Below are 27862 nucleotides of genomic sequence, written 5' to 3'. Positions count from 1 at the left end.
TGAGTGGGGGTAAGTTTAACAGAATAGGCTCGACTCTCTAACTCATAATGTTATGAGTTATATAAGAGGAGTAAAGAGCACTTTCAACAACACAGTTCAGCTTATGGGATGTAAAAGCCAACGTGAATCAGTTTGTAAGATGATAAAAGAAGTGGTTTCACTGGCCCTAGTGATGACTGAAGTCTGCTTGTTTCCTGGACTCCAGTAAGAACCATTTCTTATTTCAGATATTTATTTAATATTTTTTTTGTAAGGATTACACAAGGTATGCATTATTTATGCATACCTTGTGTAGTTGAGTTGACCATGTCCCTGTAGCTCCTCATATGTGGGATGTTTGTGCTATCAACCTCCCTTAACTCTTGGCAAGGCTGCAGATGAGCATATTTCTAAAAAAGAAAATCTCTATTTTCTCCTTCAGAATTAAACCATTTTTTACAGTTATGCCTATCTGGAAAAGCATATATATATATAAATATATATGTTTATATATATACATATGTACATACACACACTCTCCTTCCAAAAAACCATTTATGCATAAAAAATATAAAACATAAGTCATTTACTTTGTGTGGACAAGAAATTGCAGTAACATTTTCAGAAAATCATCACTCTTACTGGCAGCGACAGCCAGCCGTGCTCGTTATAAGACGAGGTGGGTGCAACTGGTTTCTGTTAAAACTCGAATAACTACTCAAAAAGCATTTTCCCCCCGAGTTGGATTAAGAAAAATAGCAGACCGGTAGGAGGGATGGTCACATTAGCTCCTCTACAGGCTTCAGTGCACTGTGTGACACCTCTACACCTGGCTGAGTAAAGTGTACTGCTACACATTTTTTTCCCAATGTTATCTACCCACCTGCAGCCATGAGGTCCTGACAGTGGATGTAAGAGGTCTTGAAGTCGGAACACTGAAGAGCTTGCTCTGCCAGCAAGGTCAGTACTTGGCCTTTCCGTGTGGCCTCATCATCTCCTAGACAGAGAGACACAGGTTTTAATTCGGCATTAACACCCGAGAGATGCAACCCAAACACAAGACACTGAAATAATAATTTGTATTTCAAATTTGGAGAAATATCAACGCGCCAAAACCAACACAGCAAAACTCATCAAGCCTGCATATCACGTACACTCCAACATCTGGCTTAATAAACCTCTTATTAAACCTCCACCAGACAACACACAAACACGTGCACACGCGGCCTCAAAGTTGAACCGCGCGGATGTCTGAATGCATTAGCTGCTTCACAGACCAAGCTGCAGACTTTATATTAAACTGCGTGTGGCATAAACGAGGTTACTGCCATGTCTGCTTATCTAAAAGAGAGAGTGCGCAATATATATATATTAAAAAAGGATTTCACAGTCTTGCTAAATGGGAATGAATCTTTAAGTTCACTGTCTCAGTGTTGGTCGGTTGCAGCGTTAACATTCATGCGGCGACTCGGGACAAACCTTTGATATCAGCGCACGCTCGATAAACAAAAAGGAGAGGACAGGGCGATCAAAGAGGCGCGGGCGAAAACAGAACTTCTGAGCTAAACTGTACACTGAAGATCAAAGAGCAACATATGACTTGAAAATAATGTGACGGCCCTGTGTGTGTTGAATGAGCAACGTGCAGAAACACAGTGTTTTCAGTGAAGGGGAAAGTGGTGCTGGTGAACAGAGTGAACAGTAAAAGGTCTTCTAAAGCTGTTTAAACCTTAATAGAGGTTGGTGTGTGTCACCATTCCTTCATTTACCGCCAATTTTTTTTTCTTCTTTCTTTTTTTTTTATACCAAATGCTTTTATCAAGCCTTATTTGAAGCCAGCAGCCTTTACCTGTTCATGATGAATCACCCATGATGGGTGGAGTGAAATGAAGTGAGAAATGTCAGGAAAACAATAAACAGAAGACACTCAAGTTAATAAGCAAAGACAACATATAATCTCAGGAGATTCTTTACGTGATCGGCGCATCCTTTCCAAGTCAGCACAATTTATTTCTCATTTGCGGCATCATATTTATTGATTAATTCAGGCAACAACAGGTTTGGTTTTTTTTTGTACCCATTCCCCATAAGACTGAACGAATTACAAGGCATTTCTGTAGACTGAGGCAGGAACTAAATCCTGAGGGTTTTAACTGGTGTGCTGGTGATACCTGCATTAAATATTCACCACAGAGCCCTGCAGCTATGCGCCCTTCAAAAGCCTCCCCCCTACATTTATTTATTTAAAAAATTGTTTATTCCTCTTCTCATCTCCCTCTGACTCTCTTCTGTGAAACCACACAGTGAGAGCAGCCTGCTGACTGAATGTGAGCGGCACAGACACAGAAATGCCACAAGGCCGGTTAGCAGTTTTCCTTAAGCTGGTGACAGGCCTCAGAGAGAGAGAGAGAGAGAGAGAGAGAGAGAGAGAGGACAGAACAAGTTGCAAGTCAAAAGACGGAGGGGAGAAGAGAGGGGCAGGCAACAGAGCAACAGGCAGACACAGACGAGTCAGTCTTGACAAGAAGAGGCATGAAACAAACATGGAGACAGACAGACAAATAGACAGATAAACAAAAATGCTTGTGTCATTTTGGACAAAAACATAAAGCAGGATTAAAATCCTGGTGTTTGGAAAGGCTTGGCTCGAGGCAGAATAGCTCTGAGGGTTTTTCATGGATTTAATCTAGAAACAAATTGCAGCTCGTGTTTTCGACTCTTAATATGCCAGTCAATGTGTTGTTGAGGTTAGCGCTCGCCCCCCTCATTGTTATACAGTGCAGCAGTTTGTAATCCCGATTGGAAGTGGTGAGAGTGACCGAGGTGTTGTAAACATTCTCTTCTCTGACAGGAGCTTGTAATCATGGAAACTCTTACAGAGAGGAAACTTGAATTTTTAAGCCAGGTTTAAAGTCTGTCAAGTGAAACATTGGACAAGGGGCAGAAAACTCTTTTAGCAATGTATCTGTCACATTTCCAGCAATATCTCTCGCATTTTTTGTACAAATGGCCAAAGTTGACACCGGGAAATAAACACTTATCTGTTATATTTTTATATTTTAGCACTAAGTAATGTAGCCTGGATTCCAAACAACACCATTAAAACACACAAAAATCCCATTTCCTCTAAACATTCACTACTTAACAGGATCAAAGGAAGTACATAACAAGGCTAAAGTCAGAATACGTCTTACTACAGAATGAAATGACACACTCATACGTGCAGCAAAGCCGTAAACCTATGAATCATAACTTCAGACAAAACATCTCACTGTCAATCTGAGATGCAAATTCTGGTGAGAGTCAAAGCTACATGAAGGTTGAGCACAGAAAAGGGATTCAGAGTCGTGTGTGTGTGTGTGTGTGTGTGTGTGTGTGTGTGTGTGCGTTTTAAGTGCTTTAGCATGGATTTTTTTCGCTTGCAAGCTGCAACAGTGCTCAGGCAAGATGAACTTAACTCTTGTGTGAGAACTGTCAGCGTACTCGAGCGCGCCCATGCATGCTGGGATACGTCTCTGTGCCTCGTGCACACAGTGCTTTCTCACTTAATCCCATGAGCTTTGTCATGCGGCTGCCATCGGAGGGAAAAAAAAATGTCTGTTTTCATTTATTACATGATAAGAGTGTGGAGGGAAAAAAAAGAAAAAAGTAATGACATGATAAGAAAAGTGGTATCAGAAAATGAGTTGTCCCGTGTGCATCTTTAGGTACCTGCCACTCGGAGAAGTGAGGCCACATTGAGCAGAGTGGTGGACTGTTTGTAGGCCGTGGGGCACTGGGCGATGCATTCTTCTATGAGAGACAGACGGTTTGATCGCAGCCGCACTGGGAGAGAGACAAAGACAGCAGAGGGGGAGGGGTGTCAGACAGGTTTAGCTACAGTGAGATGTACAATAAAAAAAAGATGCCAGGAGAATCCCAAAAGGCAGTGGGCGAGTAAATAAAACTACAGCCCTATAACACTTTACAACACTATAAATTGGCCAGTCTCGATGGCGATGCTTGAACCAAATAAATTAGATCATTTAACATGATTTCTTTTGTTATCTAGCACAAAATATTATAAAAAAAATTATAGAACCACTTCATCAAAAGAACATTAATTAAAGCACATTACAAATTCAATTTGAAGAGGTAAGAAAGCTGCAAAGATTAATCTATAAATCATGCATGACTGAGTCAAAAACAATTATTTGTTCAAAGCATTTTAAGCTAAATTATTTCCCTATGTGTACATTTGAATTGTTGTTTTCCCCCCCCCACTGTTTAAAAGACTAAACAATAACCATGCTTAACAAGATAAACTTCACTTTCCATTGCATTGATCAGTAATAATTAATCAGTAATATCCATTAGTTTTAGATCTAAAATCTCATTAGTTTTAGTCTTAGAAGGCAAAAAACAGATAAAAAAACAGATAAAACAATGCATTAAAATTTGATTACAATAACTATCAAACATATCTGCCACCACTATGCTTGAACATATCTATATACCAGAATATACACAGTATGAGCTTCATATTTACAGCATAAACGGGATTGAAACAGGACTGAGAGCAGTGCGACGAGAGTGCAGCGAGAGGAACAACGACGACAGCCCAGTGCCGTGATGGAGTCCTGCAGGGAGAGATTGTCCTTCAGAGATGATAGCTTAGCAATCATTCTCCTCTCTCCCACCACCTCCACTGGGTCAAGGGGGCATCCCAGGACAGAGGTGGCTTTTCTTTCTTTTTATTAATCAGTCTGTCCAGCCTCTTCCTGTGCAATAACCTATATTTTGACATGACACTTTAAATTATATAATTATTTTAAATATAATACTTGCATTTATATGATGACACACCAGTAGCCATAGTATCACACCAGGCAAAAAACAAAGGCAGTCTTCTAAAACTGTTCTGTAAATGCCCCTTAATAATAGTTAGAAAGTTTATTTTTAATTAAAGCTGTTTGATAGAGTCGCTAATGCAGCTTCATGCATATTTAAAGACTGTGGTTTGAGGTACTGTTTTACTGTGTTACGCGATGCTAAACGATGTTTCTGATATTTTGCACATCCAAATCAAAACATCTGGATTGAAAATTAAATATTTTAACAATCCTGAAAGTAAGAAAGTTAGTCCAGGGGTCAAATACAGCACAATTGGATCTCCAGACCAGTAAAATAATAGCATAATAACCTATAAACAACAAGAACTCTGAATTTGTTTTCCTTTGTTTTACATTCAATGGCGTATCTTTTTACAAAACATAACATTTCAACAATATTATGCCTAAATTTACCAATTTACACATGTGCATTACAACCTACAGATCACAGTAGATCTATAAAGCACAAACATTTAGTTACAGGTATCTGGAAGTGAAAAATACAGTATTTCCCATTATGATTAGATTGTAATCATTTTAACAAATTCATCCCGTGGGCCAGATTGGACCCTGTGGTGGGCCGGTTCTGGCTCGTGGGCTGTATGTTTGACACCCCTGTATTAGACTGTATTGCTTTTCCTTGGGGTTCCTTGAGTGTTTGCAGTACAGTTGACGGTTTTTGGCATCAACAGTGTCGGCATTTATTTTGGAGAGTGTGAAAATTAAGCATGCACTGAAATCTAGGATGTTCAGCGTCTTGACAGGCCTCTGTGCTTCCAACGCAACCTGCTGAGGATCTTTAAGATGCGGCATCGCTTTGGGGGAGTCCTTGAGGGAATTGTGCGGAGGGTGGTGTCTATGAAGCACCACCTTAGGCTCTGTAGGAGGGCGGTATGAGACAGCCTTAGATGGATTACGTACGCTCAAATCTTTTCACTTCAAACTTGTCTGCGTTTGTTTGAGGTGCAAAGCCTTTATCTAGTTTTTCACTTTTGTGAAAAACAAAAGCAATGTTTATTTGTGTGTGCGTGTGTATAGTTTTTGTACATACATAGTTTCCGTATGGTCGGTACAAATGAATACAAGGGCACTACAGGCAGGCACAGAGGTTTTGAAGACAGTCTGTCTGTCCCTGAGCAGTGGAAAAGGCCTTAGATGATAATCACTGATATACAACACGCACAAAAAGTCATGATTGTGAGCGGAGTGCAGGGAGCGGGGGGGAGAGAAAGAAATTAGATGACAAAAAAGCAAAATGACAAAAAAAAAAAAAAAAGACAGATAAGTGATGCAACGAGAGAAAGGACAGAGAGAGGTGGCAGTTTATGGCTCTCTCTCTGTCACTGGGGTTTTATGCTGGCAGCTCAGTTTGATGAGGGCAAAGATGGGGAGGAGGCCTCGGGGGCAAACAAAACCTCAGTTCAGAGGTGAGGCAATGAGGGGCCAAGCTGGTTCATTCTAGCTGCACATTTTTCCTTACAGAGAGATGTGCAGGTAGGGCACCGTTGTGAAGCCAGGAAGGAGACAGAGACAGAGCGTGGAGGAGAATACTGATTGGTCGGGTTTACAGATGGAGTAGAAATATATAAAAAAAAGTGTGTGTGTGTGTGTGTGTGTGCATGAAAGAAAGAGAGAGTGAGAGCGCACACGCAGAAACACTTCAATCCTAATTAGGCCATCAGACAGATGTTGTTTGCTCAACAGTTGATCCATAAATAACCATATATTTAGATATAGTGGTAAGAGGAAGTGACATATGGATGGCTGATGAACTGACAGCAGAGAGGGAGAGGAAGTGGATCCATGTGTGAGGTGAGTGGGGGGACAGGATCCTCACATCATTTACACATCATGAGTTTAAAAACACCATGAGCGAGTTACACAACTGCACAGATGACAAATTCAGGAGCATAAACCGAGTGGTTTGAGCGATCAGTTTTCATCACAATTACACACACAAACATTACTCATTACCTTGCAGTGGGAGGATGCTGACATTGAAGTCTTCCAGTTGGCTGAGGGTGCTAATGAGGTCCAGTTCCTCTTGGATGGCAGGAGGACAGTCCACGATGAGCTGGAGACACGCCCTGAAGAAGACAAAATAGGAAGTTATATATGCTGTATACATGCTTATCCAGTATGTCGTCCAAAGTTAGATAAGAAAATTCCCTGATAACTACTCAGTTAGCTTGGCTTATCACAAACACTTGGGACTAAAATCACAGCTGGCCTGGTTCTGCAACATCATTTACTACTAAGCACCTTCAATCCCTATGAATAAATATGTTACTTATTGAAATTATTCATATTTGAAATAATTTGGGGCCCATTTCAACAATCTACCGCTCATGGAGTAAAATGCTCGGCGCAAATGTGGCCAATTACACTTTTGCAAGTTACACGGCGCATAATCTAAGCACAAAGTGAGGTGCAGGGTACAAAGGGGTTGTATTTAATGTCTATTTAGTGCTGCCATTGATATCTGAAGGATGCACCTGTTTGTCTGTGGCAGAGTCTGTGCAAAGGGGAAGAGCGGTTAGAGTCGGAGTCTGATCAGTACAGGTGGTTGACTCCACACATTGTGTCTCAGGTGGCACAGACTGACTTCCATTATGTGTTGGGACGAGGCTGCTGGTAGATAAAGACTAAAAGACTAATGTGATATGATGAAGCAACAGCTCATATCCCCAATGCTACAGTACTCGTGTTTCCACTGGTTCCACTGTTGTTTCAATTGTTGCAGCATCAGAAGATAAGGGGAGCTGACACTATGCCCCCCCGCTGCACCCTCCTCCCCACGCTAATATTGGCCAGAAGACCCTCTTCCTCCGCTGTTTACCAATCCTCTATCCCATCAACAACTCCATTAGACTGCATAGGATAAGGAATTAGACCAACTTTAAATTATTTAACCTGCAGTTAACTGATGAGGAAGAGGCAGAGAAGGGGGCTGAGGATTGTCCCTGTGTGTAACAACCAGAGAGTACAAGCATTATGAAAACTGCTTATGAAGGCTAATGCACTTAAATTAGCATGAAAACACTGTGTGATTGACTTTAGACATGGGGCATGAAAAGTGCCTCAGTTGGAAACTAGCGACAACACTTGACTTGCGTCAGGTGTAAGATTGAGTGATTAGAGTTTAAAGTCTAAGTTGAATTAGCGCTGACTATAGGTATACATTAAATGAGAGTATTAATCTTGTCAATGATATGAAAGGTAAAATTATTTCAGTCTAAACATAAGTGTCATTTTAAACAGTTTAAATACTCATCTGATCATACTGCAGAAAATGTTTGCAAAGCAAGAGCTACTCTTCTGACAGTGTGTCAAAGTGAGCAGGAAGGACTAATGATATTCAGCAAAGAGGTGGTTGATTCTGACAAGTCTGAAGTTTCACCTTTCAATTCAAATGGATTTATTTACAAAGTCTAATTTGACAGATCCATACCCAAGGTGGCTTCTTTGGCAAACACAATATGGACTCATTAACCTTAATAGGATTATGGAGCACATCACTTAGCAGATTATAGACCAATAGAATGAACGTGTGCGTTAGTGAGTGTCAGCGTGTCGTTTTCAAATTCAAGTACACACTCATTTTCCGGGTTTCTCATCATGCAATTATGCAGCAAAGCAAAATACAGAGGAGACAGAAAGAAGTGGGAAAACAACCAAATGATTCATTTTCAAATAACATAATCCAACATAAAACAGCAGCTTAAAGAGGAACTGTGATGTCAGCATCAGTGGAGTGGAGAGGATGGAACGTGTCCTTGGGATGTAAATTCAAGGGAAAAAAACAACAAAAAAACATGCTCTGAGCGAGATTTTCCCTTTTGACCCTCACAATGAGTGAAAAAAGACAAATAATGAAAAAGAACTGTCCTCAGTGTATAGGGGAGCAAGCTAAATCATGTATCTTAAAACTAGTATGACTCCAAATTGTTAACTTCAGTACACTCACTCACTCAACAAAACACTTAGCGCACAGCTTTCCACTCATTGAGTGTGGCTCATGTTCTCGCCAGGAACAAGAGGTTTGTCCTGGCAATGGCAGGAGAGGAGAGAGTAGTGGATGAGTGAAGGAGAGACGGAGAGAGGACATGTTGATGATGTACTTGTATTGTAAAGGGCAAGCACGCACATATGCCGGCATGTGTGAAGACGTTTTTTAAGGCAACGGTGAAAAAATTCTATTACGGATTCAAGGGTCGCTCATTGCTTTGCAATATAATCTTGAGATTCCTTCACATTCTCTGTTAAACCCACAAATCAGCATTTGTAAAGAATTTATCAATGCAGCACCAAACCAAAGCTGCTCACCCGCACATCGAGAAGCAGCACTCTGACGCAATCGCCCTCTAGTTTTTTTTTTTCCCCTTCTTCTTTCTTTATCTCTATTTAATTCCTATTCCAGCCTTTGACTATTTCAAGGTCTTACAAGATTAGCTTTCCTCAAATACCAGAGAGACAACCATCAAAAAACAAACAAAAAAACAACAAATCATCCCTTTTAGGCCTTCTGCCCATTTTATTCCTGCATAATGGGCTTTTAAACTCTTTTGTCACCCAAGTTTGCACAAGTTCCACAAAAAAGCTACAGCCACAACATTTAGACAACTTTTCATTCATTTGGAGCAACGCTGAAAGCAAGTCACTGACACTGGCCTGACGTTTAAAGCACACAGAGAAAGTGAGCAGAGAGCTGAGTTGCAAAAGGCCATACCACATTTAATCAAATCTGACATTAAGCATAACTGCATTTACTAAAGCAAATATAAATGACCGCATGGATCTGGTCCAGCTCTCATAATGACATTCATGCAGGGCAAACTGTTCCATAAGTTCCATAATAAACTTTACATGTAAAAACTTTGCCCCAAATTGGTAATTGATTGAAATACATTGATTGCTTAAGTGAATATAGTGTTTTTTTAATTCTCTAAACAAATAAAAGATAGAAACTGGACTCTATATTAACAAATAACCACCAAAGACTTAAACCTGTATTGTTTGACTATTGAACAGAGCTGCAGATCTAGACACAAAAATAATATTTATTTATTTGCACTCTATGTTCCTCTCCTGAGGGAAACACCTGGCTCTCATCAGTTTGTTGCTTACTGTATCCGTTGTGATTTAATATTATCATATTGTTAAGAACCTGTTGCTAACCCGCTTTCATAACCTTGCTTTCTTTTGTGTGTGTGTGTGTGTGTGTGTGTAAAGCAATGTTTCTATGCCAGTGTGCCAAACTGGGGATCCCCCACATTTACACCCTTGTATAAACTCTAAGCGTCATTGCATTCCTTCATTCCCATGTTATTTAAAGAAGAAGACTTTTTGTCCTTGTATCAACTCTTGCTTAACGCTATTAATTCATAATAATTAATTCACAGTTGTTTAATAAAAAAAAAAAAAAACCCTTCCTGTCCTTGTATAAACTCTTGTTTACAGCCGTTAAACACATTCATTAATTCCCACGTTATTTTGAGAAGAACCTCTTTGTCCTTGTGCACACTCTTGCTTTGGCGCCATTGACTGCATTCATTCAGGACACAGGCAGGTACGTTTAGTGTATCCCTCCGAGCCTGACTGATGTCTTTGGTATAGGGTACAAAGGATAAAATGTGTCTGTGGGGCAGTTATTTTAATCTAAAGGACAAAGGCTTCCAGTCAGTATGGACTATTCATTTCAGAATGACAGGCATATGTTCAGAAACTATTTTCTGAGTTATATCTCACACCCAGAGGCAAAAAACATACACAGTAGTACAATGGATGATGTTGCCCAAGTGTGTGGAGGGAAGCTTATGTGTGAGTTGCTATAAATGAATGACGACCCAATTACTGTCCCACTTCCCCACTTGGAACAGACGGTGAGGTTAGACACCCAATGCCCCCCCCCTCTGAGATTTAAAACCAGCCGCACACACAACTCACATATAAATACTCGGTATAAATTCAGCGCCACATCACGTAGAAGATGAAATAAATGCACCATTACTTTTTCCTGATCAGCCATGGGAGCACAAATACATACCACACAAAAATAAATGGTGTTTCTCACATATCACACAAAACGCCATGTATACAGTAAATTACAATCCATGATTTTATCCCAATACTGAAAAAAAAACCACAAAGTTTAACTTCGTTCCTCACCTGGCCAGGCCCATGCAGGAGTCCGTCAGCGTTGTGGATGAGTTGAAGTATTCTCTCGCAGAAGCCAACACTAATTCCACACTGTTGTCATAGGCCACCTTCAGAGCATAACCTTTGCCCCGGAATGACAAGCTGACAGGAACATCCTGACTGACCTGGAAACACAAATTCAAAATCAAGACATCAATGAGGTTGTTGGCATTAAAATTCATCATGCGGTGGTTTAACATTTGGAGTCCCCCCCAGTGGGTCATGTAAGTGCAAATCTGAAGTAGAGCCACAAGCCATGTTGAATATACTATACCTTGGAGCAGTGCATGAGCTGACCTGCGAGACGTATATTCTCCACACGGCTGGAGCACAACAGGGACTCAACAAAGACCTGGAGCAGAAGAGGTAGTAGCAGACTTACAGTATTATACAGACAGCCAGGGTTTAGCTGAAAAGAATCTGAGATTGTCTGATATCATATAATCTAGATAGTTATCTGTAGTGCGCAACTTTTAAACATAAGCAAATGACATTCAAATCAGCGTCAAATGACTTCACACAATGCTGATAAGACTATACGCTTCACACGGTTTGGCCCGCATTTCTCAGCAGAACAGCAGTATTTAGAGTTTGCCTGGCGACATTCCTTCCACCGCACACAGGGAGTGATTTGTTTTATTTCAAGACAGATGGAGGCAAAACCGACATTACACAAGTGAGCTCAGATTTGTGTGCAAACAGGATGGAGTTTGACTGAAAACACAAAGAAGCACCCATGAAGAGATTCACAAGTGAATCCTACAGCTCAAAAAAACCCAGTCGTTCAGCAGTTTGACAGGACGCAAACCCCTGATAGTATTGCTTGACAGAGCCTATTTTCATCATCAACAACAACAACAACAAAAAACACCACACTGCATCTTTAAAGCTTTAGTGTATAACTTGACATCACAACTAAAATGCCAAGAAGCACACAAACAGTTTCACAGCTGCTAAAAAAACCTTAAGGTATGACAGGATAGTGTGGAATCACCTATAGATATGTCATGTAGAGACGCTGGTAGTGTTTTGCTAATTTCAGAAATCCTATAGGGGCAGAAGTTACACACAAGAGCTTTAGGTCATGCAGTTTTGTTGGGGGAGCAATACCTGGTGACATGTCTCTGCTTTCAGACACGTGTAGACATTCTGCTGCATATCAAGCAGGTCCTGCAGAAGGCCTTTCCACACCGTCTCGCTCACTGGAGGGTTCCTGAACGCACAAATAAACGTGTAACTACCCTGTAGGTTCATGTGATCTCAAAGGAAATGGTTTTACAAGGTTGTTGGTTTTTTTTTTTCCCGTACTTGCGGCCAGTGTGGCGGCACAGTTTGACCATGAGTTGGTGGGCTTCCTCCTCACTGCTCTGGCTGTTCTTCACGTACGAGATGGGTTTCTGTAGACCATGTTTCTCCAGCACCTCCACCACACTATTTCGCACAAACACATACAGACACATACATTTTTGACGGACATTAATCAAGCTCATGGGTTGGTTGGCAGCAGTAGGCATCAGGAAGTGCCAGAACAGAAGAAACGTGGGGGAAAGAAAGTCTGAAAAAATCCATGCCAGAGTTCAAGACAGAGGATGTGTACGCTCTAAGCTGTTCGGTATTTTGGCAGCAGACAGTCGTTTGCGAGCCACAGTCCAGATGGAGAAAGTGTAGAGCAAGACTGAAGTGCAACGTAACAAACTGCGCACCAACAACACAACACTCCTTTTTAAGTGTTTGTGTGCATCTCCGTGTGTGTGTGTGTGTGTGTGTGTGTGTGCGTGGGAAGACTGGTAGTTTTATATGACCAAAAGAGACAAAGTGTATGTGTGTGCACAAGTGTGCTGGTGTAGGATTAGCATGACACCCCCCCCTTCAGTCTCAACGGGGTCGTGCTGCTACAGATGTTCGCCCTCTGCTGCAACTCATTACCATGGTAAACAGGTGCCTGTATGTGTGTCTGTGTGTGTGTGTTTGAGAGACAGAGACAACAATACTTGATATTTACAACTGTGTGTGCATATTATGTGCTTGAATGTGAATGTGTGTCTGCATGTTCCCCGTGCACACATGAATGTGCCAGCGACTGAAAGTGGCAGCAGCTGAAAAACAGCTTTTTTTTATTCTGGAGGCGCTCAGACAGCAGACACTTTACATTTACTGCGTGATTCATCTGGGTCTGGGTGTTGTTATCTGTGTGAGTTTGAGTGAGCGAGTGAGCTGCAGTGCTTCATATACATGAACCCACTTTCCTGGTTCCCTGGGCATTGTTTTAGTTTAGATTTTTTTTTTTTTTTGCATCTGTTGTGTTTGCCTGTGTGTAAAGATGTGTGGATATTTGTGAGTAAAGGCCAAGCTTTCCTGTTGGCGCTTCCTCCCTCTCCTCTTCCCCCTCATCATCTACAGTACATGCCCATTCCCTATAGGCTACCGCCCTCCCCCAGCCTTCCTCCAACTCATCACTTCACACTCTTCAGACATTCACCCCAAGGAAAGGATTGGGAAAAGTGAGAGAATAAGGGAGACAGAAGGAGAGAAAGACAGCGAGACATGTAGGTGATTTTGACCTGTAACAGAGAAAATGCCGGAGGCTTTTTGAATACCATGGGATAGACAGTAGTCCTTTGATATTGAGTCTGTGTGCGTTTGTGTGTGTGTTGACTGTGCACCCGCATCTCTTCACTTTCCTGGTATTTTTCATCAGGCTCATAATGGGGAAGGGAAGTGATAAGCACTGCTACAAAGTGAACACTTCCTAAGCAATGGAGCATTAATCACCAAACTGAAGGGATGCTCTCTTCGGCACTTTAAGCGCTTTGAAAATGTGTTACAACAAAAAAATATGGGCAAGCTGAATGCCCATTTTGTTCAGCCAATAGTCCAGAACTCAAGCGCATTCAATTAGAGTTGAAAGCAAAAAGGGAAAACGGCAAATTTTCATATCTGGGAGCTTGAAATGAATTTCTGTTTGGACTCTAATCTGCTCATTCAGCTGTGATAGGTGGGTAGAAGTACACGGGAGAAAAAAAACAAACTAGCAAGAGACATTTTAAAGATGGTGTGGAATATGCTTCAGTACCTGAGATGCTTTTCTAATTTGTCCACTTGATCATGGAGTGAAGCGGTGACGTCCGTCTCTGGCCTGTAGATTATCATACACACACAAAAAAGCACGGCAAAAGGTTACTTTGTGTTCACGTCACTGACGTAAATAAACACTTGACAGTGAAACAGTGAATATAAATTTCCTCTGCACAAGGAAGTGTGTGTGCAGGGTGAAATTGTTCATGCCTGTGTGTGTATTTATGCTTGGGAAGTGTACACGGTGTACTGCATATGAGTCGGTATGTAGGTGTTGCCTTCCACTATGAGGCTGTACCGATTCCCCACTAAAAATAAAACCCCACGGTGCTTTGCCTTGAGGCTAAGGATTCTGGGTCATGATGACCTGTACCCCACTGGAGAACTGACCCTGATGAAACAACCTTCTGTGTATATCAGTGTGTGTGTGAGCCTCGCTGTTTTTGTAGAGATGCCATCCTTCCTTTTAAACAGTGACAAATTTGACCTCGCAATCCATTTCTGTGCATCATTCTCTTCGTCTCCTCTGTCTGCCGCTCTCTGCTCCTCCTCTCTTTAAACGCCTTTTCTCTCTCGCTCCGTCGCCGTCGCTCTCTCCGCACGTAATCCCCTGCACATTTCTGCATTTCCCCTCTCTCCCAGGGTGAATGCATGTTATATTCTTCTGAGCAGATTTAGACCTAATTAAGCGATCTCGAAAAAAAGAAATCTGAAAATTGGGTGGAAACTACTAAGTCGTCATTTCTCTCCTTGCTCGTAAATCTGTAATATTCTCAGCTGCGGTGGCAATTTTAGAGCTTAGTAGGTTGGAGAAATCACTCCTGTGAGAAATGTGAAGTTGAAGGCATTGCATATACAGTACAAGCCTGCAGCATGGCTAATCCAAATACTGCAGAAAGGAAAATGTCTGGCAAAGTCAGTATTATACGGAGGCATGCATTTTTAATGCCCCCATTTGGAATCGTTAATAAGTTCAACTGCTAAACTTCAGTGTTAAATGACAATTAAGAGACTACATCTTGATAGTGCTGGATACTTTAGTTCAGTGTTGGTGCTGGTGTTGATGCAGTGACGCGTTCAGCTGCGAGAAACACAACACGGGATCTGTTCAATTCTGCAGCTTGAGAGTTATATCTTTCTTGACACACATTTTTGGGGTTTCGTACATGTGTTGTCACTCGGATTTTTGAGGCTTTTACCAAGCACCACTACATCTAACAACGCATTAGGTCTCTTTCAGTCCCCACAGAGATCAACATTTTTACAGTTTCAATGGGAATTATCTTTTGGGTTAGAAAGTGTAAAATATTCTGAGTCACATGGACTTTATTCCCCTGCAGACGGATGCTATGTAGGGTTTTTTTTTTATTTAAGTGCCACAAACTCATTTCACTCCCATGTAAGTTGAACTGAGGTGGCAACAAAGTAGACGTCTCTTATAATAAGCAACTAAAACGAATACCATCCACGTATCCCGCCTGGCATGAATTTCAAAAAAAAAGAGAAGCAAGTATCAATAATGCACATCTGTAGCATTCTGATTAACTAGTTTGCCTCATTAAAGCTTTAACACCGCAAATGCAACACTCTTATCATGGCAAAGGAAAGCTGAGAGAAAACAAATTGGCTATCTGTGAGTAAAAAGACAAGTTTGTAGAACACATCTTCAAACATTATATAAGAGCAGCAGAACCACTTTGCAGGAGATTAGCTTTGAATTAGCACAGCAAAAACTTGCTCAGGTCAGGACATAAGGCAGCATGGCTGAGAGACCCAGGCAGTTCCATAAGGTCTTGTTTCAGAGCAGTTACCCCATGCTGTGTGTGTGCAGCGGAAATAGATGTTATCATAGCACAGCGCAACACAGAGCAGCTAAACCGAGCAATGAGAGCCGGTTGAAAAGGTCAAAAGATGATTTGCTGAAAAGTTTGGGGGTTTCATTGCAGCCAAAAAAAGCAGCACTCTTTCTAGTAGTAATTCAACGTTCCAATTAAGGTGCACACGGGATGAATAATGCATTTAAAGCCCGTCGTTTGGGTTACTTTAAACTGGAGGTCCATTTTATGCACGACTTTGCCTTGTCCCCCTCTTAGTCTTTGACTATCACTGACTCTCCATTAAACGCACACCATACCCACACAGCCTCAGAGGACAGGCCCTCTTGACATTTAGAATAAAATGTGTTACAGAGGAGTCAGTGAAGAGAGGACAGACGGGGCAATGGTGGGCGGTAGGAAATACTACATACTGAAGCTGGGCCAACGGATGGCACCTCGGAGGCAGAGTCAAGCATGAAAGAGAGCGAGAGAGGAAGAGGTGGAGGCAAAAAGGTGCAAATGGAGGGAGGCAAATACAGACATGATAGTTAGGTCTGTTGACAGCTGGCACAGAGGTAAGAGGGTAATGTGTTCTCATGAATATGGGGGTTGATATTTGGCCACTGGATTTTTTTGAGCATGTGCATGCGTGCATGTGTGCGTCTGACCCATATCCCCTCTGCGGCAAACACTCCAAGATGTCATAACAGAGGCTGAGCTGGTCATCTCTCTCACAGGTGTAGATGCACTCCAGAGCGGCTGCCATCAGCTGGTCTGGGTCACCAATGATCTTCTGCTGGCACTGCAAAAGAGCAGAAAAGAGGTCAGCGTGTGTGTGCATGACCGACACTGTAGTCGTCTTGTACAAACATAGTTGGGGGATGAGCCATTTTGAGGATTTCTTTTCTGAGTGTTTGTCTATGTAATGCATGTTACAGTAGATCCGTCCTTGGCTGCACTCTCTCTATGGCAACATGAACACAGTATTTACAGCACAGGGCTACGACACTGGTCCCAATGAGGCAGAACCTTCTAAGGAACTAGTTAAGTTTAGGACAGCGAAGAACAGAATTGTTGGGGTTTGGCAGTAACTAGTTATGGTTAGTGTGAGTCCTTAAAAGGATAGCTGCTCAAACCTCCGTTAAGTGTTACTGTAGCGCCTCTACACTTGTTTGTGTGTGTGTGTGTTTAGATACTTGCATCAGGTTTAGAGTGCTGGAAGATGATGAGGGGCAGGATGAGGTCTTGCTGGGCCAAGCTGACCAGGTAATCTCCGAGTAGAGATTTCGCAGCGCCCTCTCTCTGTCCCTCACAGCGGTGCAAAAATGGCACCATCCACTGGAAAGCGTCTTTCACGTAGCGCTCTGTGCTGGACTGGTGATAGAAGAGAAGCATTGACATCGCCAAAGTTCATACAGCATACAAGTCACTTTATTTGAATTATTTCGCAGTTTTAAAGTTTTAAACCACGCCTCTAGTGAGAGAAACCTAAGGTTGTCTTTCAACATCTATTTCACCTCACTCATGTTTCACAGAACCAGGGATAATTCCCTAACATAAAGGTCGCTGCCGTCTCGTTACTAGCGGTCATGGTGTAAAACCTCCTTTCCATCCTTTCAAACATCTTACAAACAACAAAGACATGACAATCACAACGAATCAGCATGACTGTTTTTATCCTGGACATAGTGTTTCCTCTTGTTTCAAATTGCTGATCATTTCTTTCGTAGAACAAAAAAAACAAAAGTCTTTCTTAACAGTTAATGTATGTTCTCTACTGCAACAAGATGAAAAGGATCTAAGGTCAGAGTTTCCTTGGTCACGGTTTCATTATAGCAGCCCTCGGTCGTTGTGCATCATTCATTTTTAAATTAAACACCTAGAGTGTCAATCTTGCATTTAAAGTACCAAATTTGCCCATAAGCAAGACAACTTCTTTCTGTAACTCACTTTTAAGACTTACTTCTACAACTTTTATCGCAGCAGCAGCAGTTTCCATTGAAACACGCAAGTATTGACTCGGTTAGTTTAAAATTAAATTTCAATCCAGACTGAATCAAAAGCTAAACATGTAAAAGACGAGACACAATAAAAACAAGTCTTAACACTACACACTAAACCCTGTTTCTCTGTGTAACATGAGTGAGATGTCTCTGATGGAATATTCAGTATGCATATACCTGCATATTCAAAACAAGTGCGGTTACGTGTTGACAACACACACTGTATATACAGAGAGTATATTGTCTGCAATGCGGTGGTGACGTTAATGTACTGTACTGTAGCAACGAGCAGTGGCGGTCAATGAGGCGTCGGTATAGATGTATACAGTGTTGCATTGTGGGTTCTCAGTACCCTCAATGCTGCAAATGTTCCTCCCACATTGTGTCAAAGGTGTTTAGTTGAAGTCGCGTCTAGCCCAGTTAACCCAGAGAATATATAGGCATAAAGTGTATACGCTGCCATGAAAGAACTGATCCTCTTAACTTTGTTCCACAGGCATTAAGTGGACAGAGACTTCTGTCAGTTGGACGAGAAGTATGGCAGTGTGATGCTGGAATGTAAGCTATGTGTGTGAAAGATGGGAGAAAAAAAAAAAACAGATGCAAACCCTGAGGGGGAGGGATGTATCTCCTCTGTTGTGATGTCATTACAACATTGCAAAGTACTTTTACATGAAAAGTGCCATGTGATTGAACTATAAAGTCCGCAGTGCTGTACGTGGGCTGTGCTGCAATATTGTGCTACTGCATTTTAAATGTGTGCACAGCCCTGCATTGACCTTGTGCCAGCTCAGCATCCAGACGTAAAATGAGATTGAAAACGTATTCAGCTGCTAAATGCAAACTTGCACATCCACATATAAACATTTCACTTTGCTATACTGTGTCTCAGATAGAGAAAGCCATCAGACATGGGCAAAGAGGGAGATTTAATCTTGGTTCTGTAAACATTCACTCTCTCACACATACACACAGTGCGCACACAAACACCGAGTGCCCACAGGGAGAAGCAGTCAAACAGCGTGTGTTAGTGCAGTCAACAACATTAGCTGGCTGCCTGCCTGTATGGCACATCCTACTGGCAGTGGTCCTCAAAGGCTAAAGCTGGCAGTTATTAGCAACAATTTAGAGGACATCTCATATTATGTACTCCAGTGGGACTTATAACTGTACTAACTGCGAAACACTGGCTCACAGAGCTCTCCCTGTGACTTTGAATTGGAGGTTGTGCTGTCAAAATGTCAAGGAATGAGAAGGGGAAAAAAAAACGCATTGGCTTTGTTTCATATTTATCCAGTAACTGGACAAGATCAAGGATTTAAGGATGATTGAAGTTCACACAATATGGAATGTTATCACAGGGAAATAGAAAGGCAGATTCATTCATTTTTTTTCCTGAAGAGTAACATTTCAGTTACTGTGAACTAGATAAGAAAGTCACATGTACACAGTGCAGGTAACATAAGCTTCAAAAAGGACTATTATTAATGGTAACTCATCTTTTTTTTTACTTCAGATAGTAGTATATCAGCAAACGCCTATTAAGAGTAACATATGAATGACATATTATGACAGAACATCGACCAGGAAGAAGGTGAAACCCTGACGTCAGACAAGGTGCAAATGATGCCACTTACATTTTTCATGAGCAGGCGGAGCTTGTCAATGTCGCTTAACTGCTGCAGGTCTTTAAGTGTCAGACTCAGGTCACATGATGTTTCGTACACAAGTGTCTCCATGGTGACCAAGTCATCACCCAGTAGCCTCAACCCCGGGATCTCTCGTTCCTTCCCGAGACGCACCAGCGAGAGTGCACAGTCCACCTGATGGACAGTAAAAACAAAAGAAAGAGAATACATGCATGAAAAGCTAAATATTATAATGTCTACAATTGCAGTGCATGGGGCAGTATCAAATAAATGAAATCATCCCAGTCAAATTCAACTTCTAGCAGCATGGTATCTAAATAAAGCAAAGGGTTCACTTCAAACCAGGAAAAAAACATAAGCACTACAGAATACGAACAATTGTAAACCCATAGTCTGTGACATTTGTTGCAATTACACCGGTGGTTAACATGGATGCTGTTGTGCTGTTGTACCGCACTGCAATGTAACACGGCTGTGTTACATTGCAGTTAACCAAGTGAAAAATACCTGGGATTGTAGCAGGAGAAAGAAACACAGAAAGTGCCACCACCATTTAAAAACTGCAGCTGAATACCGGAACGCGAACAAAACGACAATATCTCGCCCAATCATCAAGCCTAATATTCAATCATTAGTCTTTAGACAATAATAAAGAGGAGATTTAAGCTTCACACAACTCAAATTGATAAACTTTCATCCACAAGCTCAACCAATCGATATCTGACCACCTATATGCTGGCAGCATGCCCAGCCAATTGATGCTCAACTACCTGTGGATATTAGCCAATCAATAGCAGAAGCCGCTGGGCCCTTTAGCGATGATTGCTTTCTCTCCACCTTTTACAGGAAAGTCCATCGACGCAGCACCATACTTGGCCTAACAGCGTCTCGCATGTAAACAACACAGATTCAGCAGCCTCCTCATCTTCAGCTGATCTCAGTGCATTTCTCCCAAACTAAATAACCACACGCCTCCATTTGTAAAGTGTGTGCGCACACACACACACACACACACACACACACAAACAAAGAGGGGGGGAAAAAGAAATCACCTTGAGTCAGAGCCAGAGCAATTAGACAGAACAAGAGAGAGGAATCTATTGATCTCACTGTGAGTAAAGATCCTCTGAGTTCCCTCCATCCCTCCTTACTTATCTCTGTCCCAGTCTCCAGAGACAGATTACCCAAGGACACCAACCACTAATCACAGACAGTTTAGACATTAAAATTTCCAATTTTTTTTCTTTAATTACAACCTTGTCTCTATGCCCTCCCCTAGTCACTCTCTGTTCTTGAAAAGGGATGCAACAAGCTGACTTTTTGGGTACTGAGAGTATCAATCATATGCTAGTGTTTCAGTATAAACTGTGTGGAAGAAATGTTTAAAAGATCTAGGTAACAATTTTTACATTTCAGAGCAACATTGTAATGGTAATCATTTCTGAATATGTATTATATTAATACCATCTTATTTATGCTGTGATTTCAAGGTTGGTATTAATAATAGTAATAAGGAGATAATATCATATAGGAGTAATACCATGTCGTTTCCCAAGTAATATTCACGTGATAGCTTGGTAATAAGAATGTGTAGACTACCATCAGTTTAATATCTTCACTTTCACTTACTTATTTCCAAGCTATTACTCGACAATTAGTGCACAAATAAGACGGTATTACTTTAATATTGGTTCATATTACAAAATCATTCATCACATCAGCCATTTTGTCACCGATGTGCGACATTACAGTCAGTATTGGATGGGTGCATCTCTTACCGCTACAGCAGGTTACACCGAGTCTACAGTTGAATCTTATCCATCTTTGCCTCTCCTGCCTCTTTCTTTCAAACACATGTTTTTACATGCTCTCTTTTCAACTGTGCAAAACTTTAACCATGCTCTCCTCCCCACCTCTTTCCAGAACTGTCGTAATTGGTTGGCTTTTGTTTGAACTCCCAATTTTAGCCCTTGACCTGATTTGTATGTCTGTCTCTTCTTCACTTCTTCCTCTCTGCTTTTCCAAATCCACCCTCTTATTTAGAGACGGTTCGTTGCCAACAGTGTTCGAGCGGTGCTTGTTTATAATACCCTTCATTTCTACCCTCAAACCCGCTTACAACTGATGATTTATGCAGCAGACGGCTTTTTCTATGAGATTGTTTCCCCCCTTTTATTTTGCCTCAACATCTGTTAATTTCGCCCCCCACCCTATTTTTATTTTTGAAACGCACCCAAATGCATCAGTCAAGTGTGTGTGTGTGTTTTTTTTTTTCTTTTTTTCCAGTTGCATTACCATTCCATTTCTCAAACCTGTCAATCTCTTTCTCCGAGTCATCTTGTCAATCATTCCATTCAGCGCCTTGCCTCTTGCCACTCTCATTAGACTGGTTTGGAACACTCGTGCTTCCTCTGATGTGGCTCCTTTTTAATCAAACCCCATTCTCCTCTATTACAAGGCTCTCCCAAGCATAAACATGGCCAGATGAGGGAGGGTGGGAGGGCACAAACAAGAGAGAACAAATGAGACGAAAAAGTGAGGAGGGCACGAAGTGTGTGTGTGTGCGTGTGTGTGGCAAATGTCAACTACTCCTACTGTCTCTCGCTGTCACATCTCTCTGTGTGTTTGAAAGTGAGGAAAAAAAAAAGTGCGTGAGACATAAGCGTTAAAGACGGTCCCATGAGGTTCCTGGAGTAACGCGTGAAGGAGCAAAAGGAGATGAGGTCTAATTAAAAAAGGAACAAGGGGGAGAATGAAGAAGACGGCTAGCGTGATTCCTGAAGATTAACAAAGACTTCTTTTTTTTTTTTAACACACATTATGTCACTCGCGTCTCCGTTTTCTCTTGTGAGGATGATGAAAGGCACCACTTCCCCAGATGTCTCTAAAGTTGAGCAATGCACCCCCAAATCCTTCTCCTTCATCCTCCTTTCACCCGGTGAAAAGGACGAATTGGAGAAATCAGAGTTAAAGACACGACCGCACCCCGGTTAGTCCTTTTCACGAAGACAAAGTGAGCACTGTGACAACCTTGATCTATCACTCTGAAGGAGGTAGAGAAAGGGACAAGGCCGCGGCGTGGATAGTGTGGGCGGAGAGAGTGGGCAGCTCTGGTAGTTACATCCCATTACTCCACTAAACAAGTCCTATCAAGTCCTATATTCCAGTTAAAGCAGAAGAACACAGATGACAGAAGCTTTGTTTACTCTTCATTAGAAATCCATACGGCAAACGTGAAAAGGGCTGTCACAGATAGCATTAAAGTGACCTTGACTGATGGAGGTTGGCAACATTTCGTCTGCACTCCGAATTCCTGCACATCACATTTTTTCTCCTTCAATAAAAGAAGAAAAATTGAAACAGCAATAATCTTCAAAACTGCCAGATGTCTACTGACTCCATTCTGCTGCTGTCTCGCTGTAAGTTTCAATAAAGCTCAATAATCCCAAAAAAAGACCTGCAGCTATGTGTGGGGGGAAAAGTTTCACCTTATGAGGGAAATTTCAACCAGTTGCGTCTGATTTTTGCTCATTTGAAAAGGGACGGACTAATTGCAAGGTGGAAGTGAGGGCAATTAAAAGCCCCATAATTCTGTACAAGTGCTAGTTGTTGGAAACCCAAAATGTGTCTGCTTTGTTCTGCCCACAGCAGCCATACCAACAGAGGTTTTTTTTTTTTAAGATTCAGTCCGATATTTACTGTATTTAATGAAACTATAAACCACTCTACATATATTAAAATGTATTAAAGAGATTGCTTCCTGTGTTGCATTTTTAATTTGCATAATTACAGATTGCAGCGTTTGGGATTAGCTAATTGTGAAAATTATTAATTGTTTCAAGCCATGATTAGAAGACTCGGCGGAGGTGTATTTGAAAATAATTACCCTACAAAATGTTTTCAGAGAGCAGAAACAAACTCAGAGGTGAAGTAAAAAAATACTGCCTTTATAAAAAAAAAAAAAAAGGGAGGGCACACAGTAACCGCAGAGAAACAGTCAGTCTCTTCTGAAAGACATTTCATAATGTTGCATTTAGTTGTTCACAGAAATATCCGAGAGCTGATGTCTCGCTTCTGCACATCAGCTTTGAACGCCGGGTGATACAGGAGGTTCAACGCTCCAAGGTGGAGCACACTGAGAGTGTTTGTACCTGTCTGGAGCAGGATTCAATATCCTGAGCTCTGCTCTGGTACCAGTCAGTCAGCAGCTCAATGGAGGGTGAGGCGGAGCGGAACCTCAGCAGCTCTGGAATCTCTTCATACAGGAAGCTGTCGTCGTCGAATAAGTTCTGGTCCAGCACCGCTCTGAGGAAGACACGAGGAAATGATGTGTTTTTTTGACTCTTTTCCTAACATTTAATTCTTTCAAACCTTGTGTTTTCATAGAACGTTACATTGAGATTAAAAAGCATTTTAAAAGTAAGACCTAGTCATAGATTGACGGCGACAAATAGCATTACAAAACGATAAATACAATAATTAAGACAAGCAAAGGCAGCAGTGATATATAATCTGTCAGTTAACTGAAGCCGCTTCAACTTTCGGTAACTACTTCCTTTATTCTATATTTAAAACTATAGATTTTTCCTACTTATTTCTTACAGAACCTATTGTGCTGGAGGATTTCTGTGTTTTTCTCTAATCAAAAGAAAGATTAAAAAATCCACTGGCATCTGTAAAGCCAGCGTGTGATATACCTTAAGGCCTGTGCACCATGTGCAGATACTAAACAAATCAGTTACACCATTGTGCTGGGTAACAATGTATATTATGGCACTGTTGTTTGCAATCAATGGCACATATACCAGCCTGCTGTTCTAAATACTCGCAAGAGCACCAAACCTACCGCTGAAAACAGTCCCCGACAGATGAACCAATTATCCTAATCTTAGCTTTGTTACGAATGACAGTAACGTTGCTGTTAAGGGAAATTATTTCACTTCTATAAAAAAGGAAACAAATATATCCGTTTTTAAAAACTTGGGTTGAACGTCACAATTTAGGGTCAGAAAGCATTAAGAGGCGGACAAACACATTTATGTATTAGGTGTATCCATGGCATCAAAGAGAGAGAATATGTAAACAAAAGGGGAAATAAAACCTGAGACAATAAAATATGCAGAATAATATAAAGAAGAAGGAAGTGGGGAGGACAAAACATTCTTAAACATCGAGGGCATCACTAAAAATTCACCCTGCAAGTGGACCACAATTGCCAACTGATATTACGACTCTCAACTAAAGACCATGAAGACAAACCTTGCTAAAATAGAGCTCTAAATGAAGCTGGCCACTTGTCATGTTTCTGTTTAAACTGTTACATAATAGAATGTCATGTTTTATTTCACACTGTGATGCCAGCACAAGCATAATGTCCTGTATGGAGCATGACTTTGAACAATCCCACACTGCGAAAGGCTTTATTATCATGGGCAGATTAGGAGTTTATGATCATATACGTAAAGTACATATATCTTGGTGTAAATGGTGGTAAATGGTGGTAAATGGTGGTAAATGGTGCCCCCAAGCGTAGTGTTGTTGCTCACCTGCACTCCTCTGCCTCGCACCAGTCCATTTCTCTGTGTCTCTGCTCATCCCATGGAATTAACACCAACTCACCTCTGTCGTCCAGACTGGGTAACATGTAGAGAAAGAGAGAGGGAGAAAATATGAAATTTCAGAGAAAATAAAACACAACTCAATGGATTTAATAGTCAAGGTGACCTGCTGATGTTCAAACCGAACATCTGAATGAGGAAGTAAGGTGATTAAAGTAACTTAAATGTGGCGAGAGCATTTCAGAAACTGCTCATCTACTGGGATTGACACTCACAACCACCTCGAGGGTTTACAGAAAATGATCTGAAAACGAGAAAATATACTCTGAGCGGCATTTGCCGGATGTCAGAAGAGAATAACCAGCGTAATTGAAAATGATAGAGAGCCTGACTAACAGGGACTACAATGACCATTCATCACAACCACAGTATGCAGGAAAGCGACTAAACCTTGAACCAGATGGGCTACAACAGCAGAGGATCACACCGCATGCCACTCCTGCCAAATTGCTAAGTGCATGGTGTACCAAAAAAAAGTGTCCAGTGCGTGTGTGTAACACACACACACACACACACACACACACACACACACACACACACACACACACACACAGCAATGATCAATGACCAGGAGTCAAAAAATAAACCACACATACCCACCCACCTGTACAGGCGCCCAATAAATCAGCAAAGACATTTACTATCTCATACTAAACATGGTCATAAACTGTAGGAAAGGTAATGGAAACAGCAACGGATAATGGTAAGAAAAGTAACAGGTAGTGGAGCACAAAACCAAAAGCACATCATTAAATAAGTGAAAAAAACTTTAAAAAACAAAACAAAACAAAACTGTGCCTCGCTTGTGAAAAGTGAGGACTTTTATTTCTTAAATTCCCTCTAAGTACTAGGCTTTACTTCTTCCTGGTCTCCTTGAATGGGACAGGTGTGAGGAAGATAAATAGGCAACGCGCGGGAAACGCGACCAAAGTGAAGAATGACTCTGTAGCCTCGTGTGTCACTGGTGACATGACTCAGACACTTAGACACAAACAGAGCGAGAGCAGTGAAATAATGCAAAAATAATGCACGCAGGCAAACTGAGGCCACGTTGTCTCGGCTGTTTAAGCAGTTTTTTTAGTCTTATTCTACGAATAAAGTGTTTCATCTTGTTATCTAATTGTCTGTAGACAAGAAAATATGTACTGTTGTCGTAAAACTCGAGCTGACAGTTTGGGCTGCAAATCATCAACAGCTTTGGTGCAGTTACAGCTCGGGAGCAAATACATAAACAAACACCCACACACCAGCAGTAACATGGCCATCAAATACAATGTACATAGGTGTGTGAGAAATTGTTTTGATTTATATCAGGGCACAAAAGTAAGAGGGACTTTTACCAACACTGCAGTGAAAGTTTTTTCATTTTAGCAGCAGGACGACAGAGATCGAGAGGTCTCACAAGTCCCTAGAAAGTGAACTTCTTTCATTCATTCTTTCCGTGGTTCCCTAACACCCTAGTCTTTTTTTCTTTATTAAAGACAGCCAGGTCAGACAGTGGAGAGTAAATACCGGTGTGAGCACTTTAGAACGTGACGGAAGGAGGAATTACATCACGCCTTATCCCATAACCTACTTCTTCTTAGCCTGAGAGAGGGGAGGAGTATGGAGATGAAGCTCATTCTTATTTTCACTGTGCCAAAGTTTTTTGGTTTTTTTCAATTCTTCTGCATCCATGTGTGGAGGTCCCCTGATAGACCTGATCAATATTACAGAACGCCCCTCCTACCCCCTACCCTCCACCAAAGCAAGACTTCTAGTATAGAGGGAGTGAGATCCAAACAGATGGCTTGAGCCAGCACCGTCTGCTGCAGTGTATAGGAGCGAGTGCGGTTGAGGCAGCAGTTGGTGCTCACAGGCTGGGGAAAATAGGAAACTGCCCCACAGCGGCAGAGCCATGATGGATGCCCACTGCAGAGCCACAGCCACCTGACCTCCATACAAACTCAGACATGGCTAATAAAAGGGTGCAGTAGTTTGTGCATGCGTGTGTGTGTGTGTGTGTGTGTGTATATACTGTAAGAGCAATTATTCCTACACTGGTAAATGTATTTTTTGCTTGTGACTCCGGGGGACTTCGACCCCGTACGTGTGTTTATTTGTAGAAATGTAGATGTGGTATTTGAATACATTAAATAGTTACAGGGAGGGTACACGAATTTCAAAAGGGAGGGGGGAAACAGAGTCCGTCAGATGTACGGGTGAAGCATAAGGGAGTGAGGAATGACTTTTTTCCCCCTCCAAAACACTCCTCCATCTTCCTTTCTAACAAACCCTTTCCCAAATTCCTTCCCTTCAGTGCTCTTCCAGTCCCAGAGCAGAAATGTAGAACAAAAACTACTGTTGCAATCATTGCAGCTAGTATTGTATCATTTCAAAGCATTCCAATTTCTACACGTTCATTGTAAAGTGGCAATTTCTTTTAATTTCTTTGTTGTGCACGCCAGTGTCTGCCCTTAAGCTCTGAATGAACACTTGTTAATGTCTACATGTGTGGGAGATTTCCAAGGGCAGAAAAGGCAATTCCTGCTCCGTAAAGGTGAGAAGGAAAAAGACACAGTGGGAAAAAAGCTTTGAAGAACACAGCGCCATAGGAGACGCTGAATGGTTTTAATGATGTGACAATGTGGTCAAAAGGTGTGAATTGTGCAT

General features: G+C 41.5%; 1 protein-coding gene across 1 annotated transcript in view; it reads right to left on the bottom strand.

The window, feature by feature from the left end:
* Nucleotides 1–27862, bottom strand: part of nbas (NBAS subunit of NRZ tethering complex) — a 163627-nt gene that overhangs the window by 97973 nt on the left and 37792 nt on the right. Inside the window, exons 22-34 of the mRNA XM_044048460.1 lie at nt 25139–25225; nt 23744–23897; nt 19581–19766; nt 17141–17314; nt 16609–16742; nt 14122–14184; nt 12357–12479; nt 12159–12261; nt 11323–11400; nt 11019–11173; nt 6825–6937; nt 3691–3804; nt 863–976 (exon numbers count right to left, since the gene is read on the bottom strand). Coding sequence (XP_043904395.1) covers nt 863–976; nt 3691–3804; nt 6825–6937; nt 11019–11173; nt 11323–11400; nt 12159–12261; nt 12357–12479; nt 14122–14184; nt 16609–16742; nt 17141–17314; nt 19581–19766; nt 23744–23897; nt 25139–25225 — 1598 coding nt within the window. The remainder of the gene's footprint in view (nt 1–862; nt 977–3690; nt 3805–6824; nt 6938–11018; nt 11174–11322; nt 11401–12158; nt 12262–12356; nt 12480–14121; nt 14185–16608; nt 16743–17140; nt 17315–19580; nt 19767–23743; nt 23898–25138; nt 25226–27862) is intronic.

The sequence above is a fragment of the Solea senegalensis genome, linkage group LG17, assembly GCF_019176455.1.
Source record: "Solea senegalensis isolate Sse05_10M linkage group LG17, IFAPA_SoseM_1, whole genome shotgun sequence".
Lineage (NCBI taxonomy): Eukaryota > Metazoa > Chordata > Actinopteri > Pleuronectiformes > Soleidae > Solea > Solea senegalensis.
This window is presented reverse-complemented; position numbering and strand designations above follow the sequence as displayed.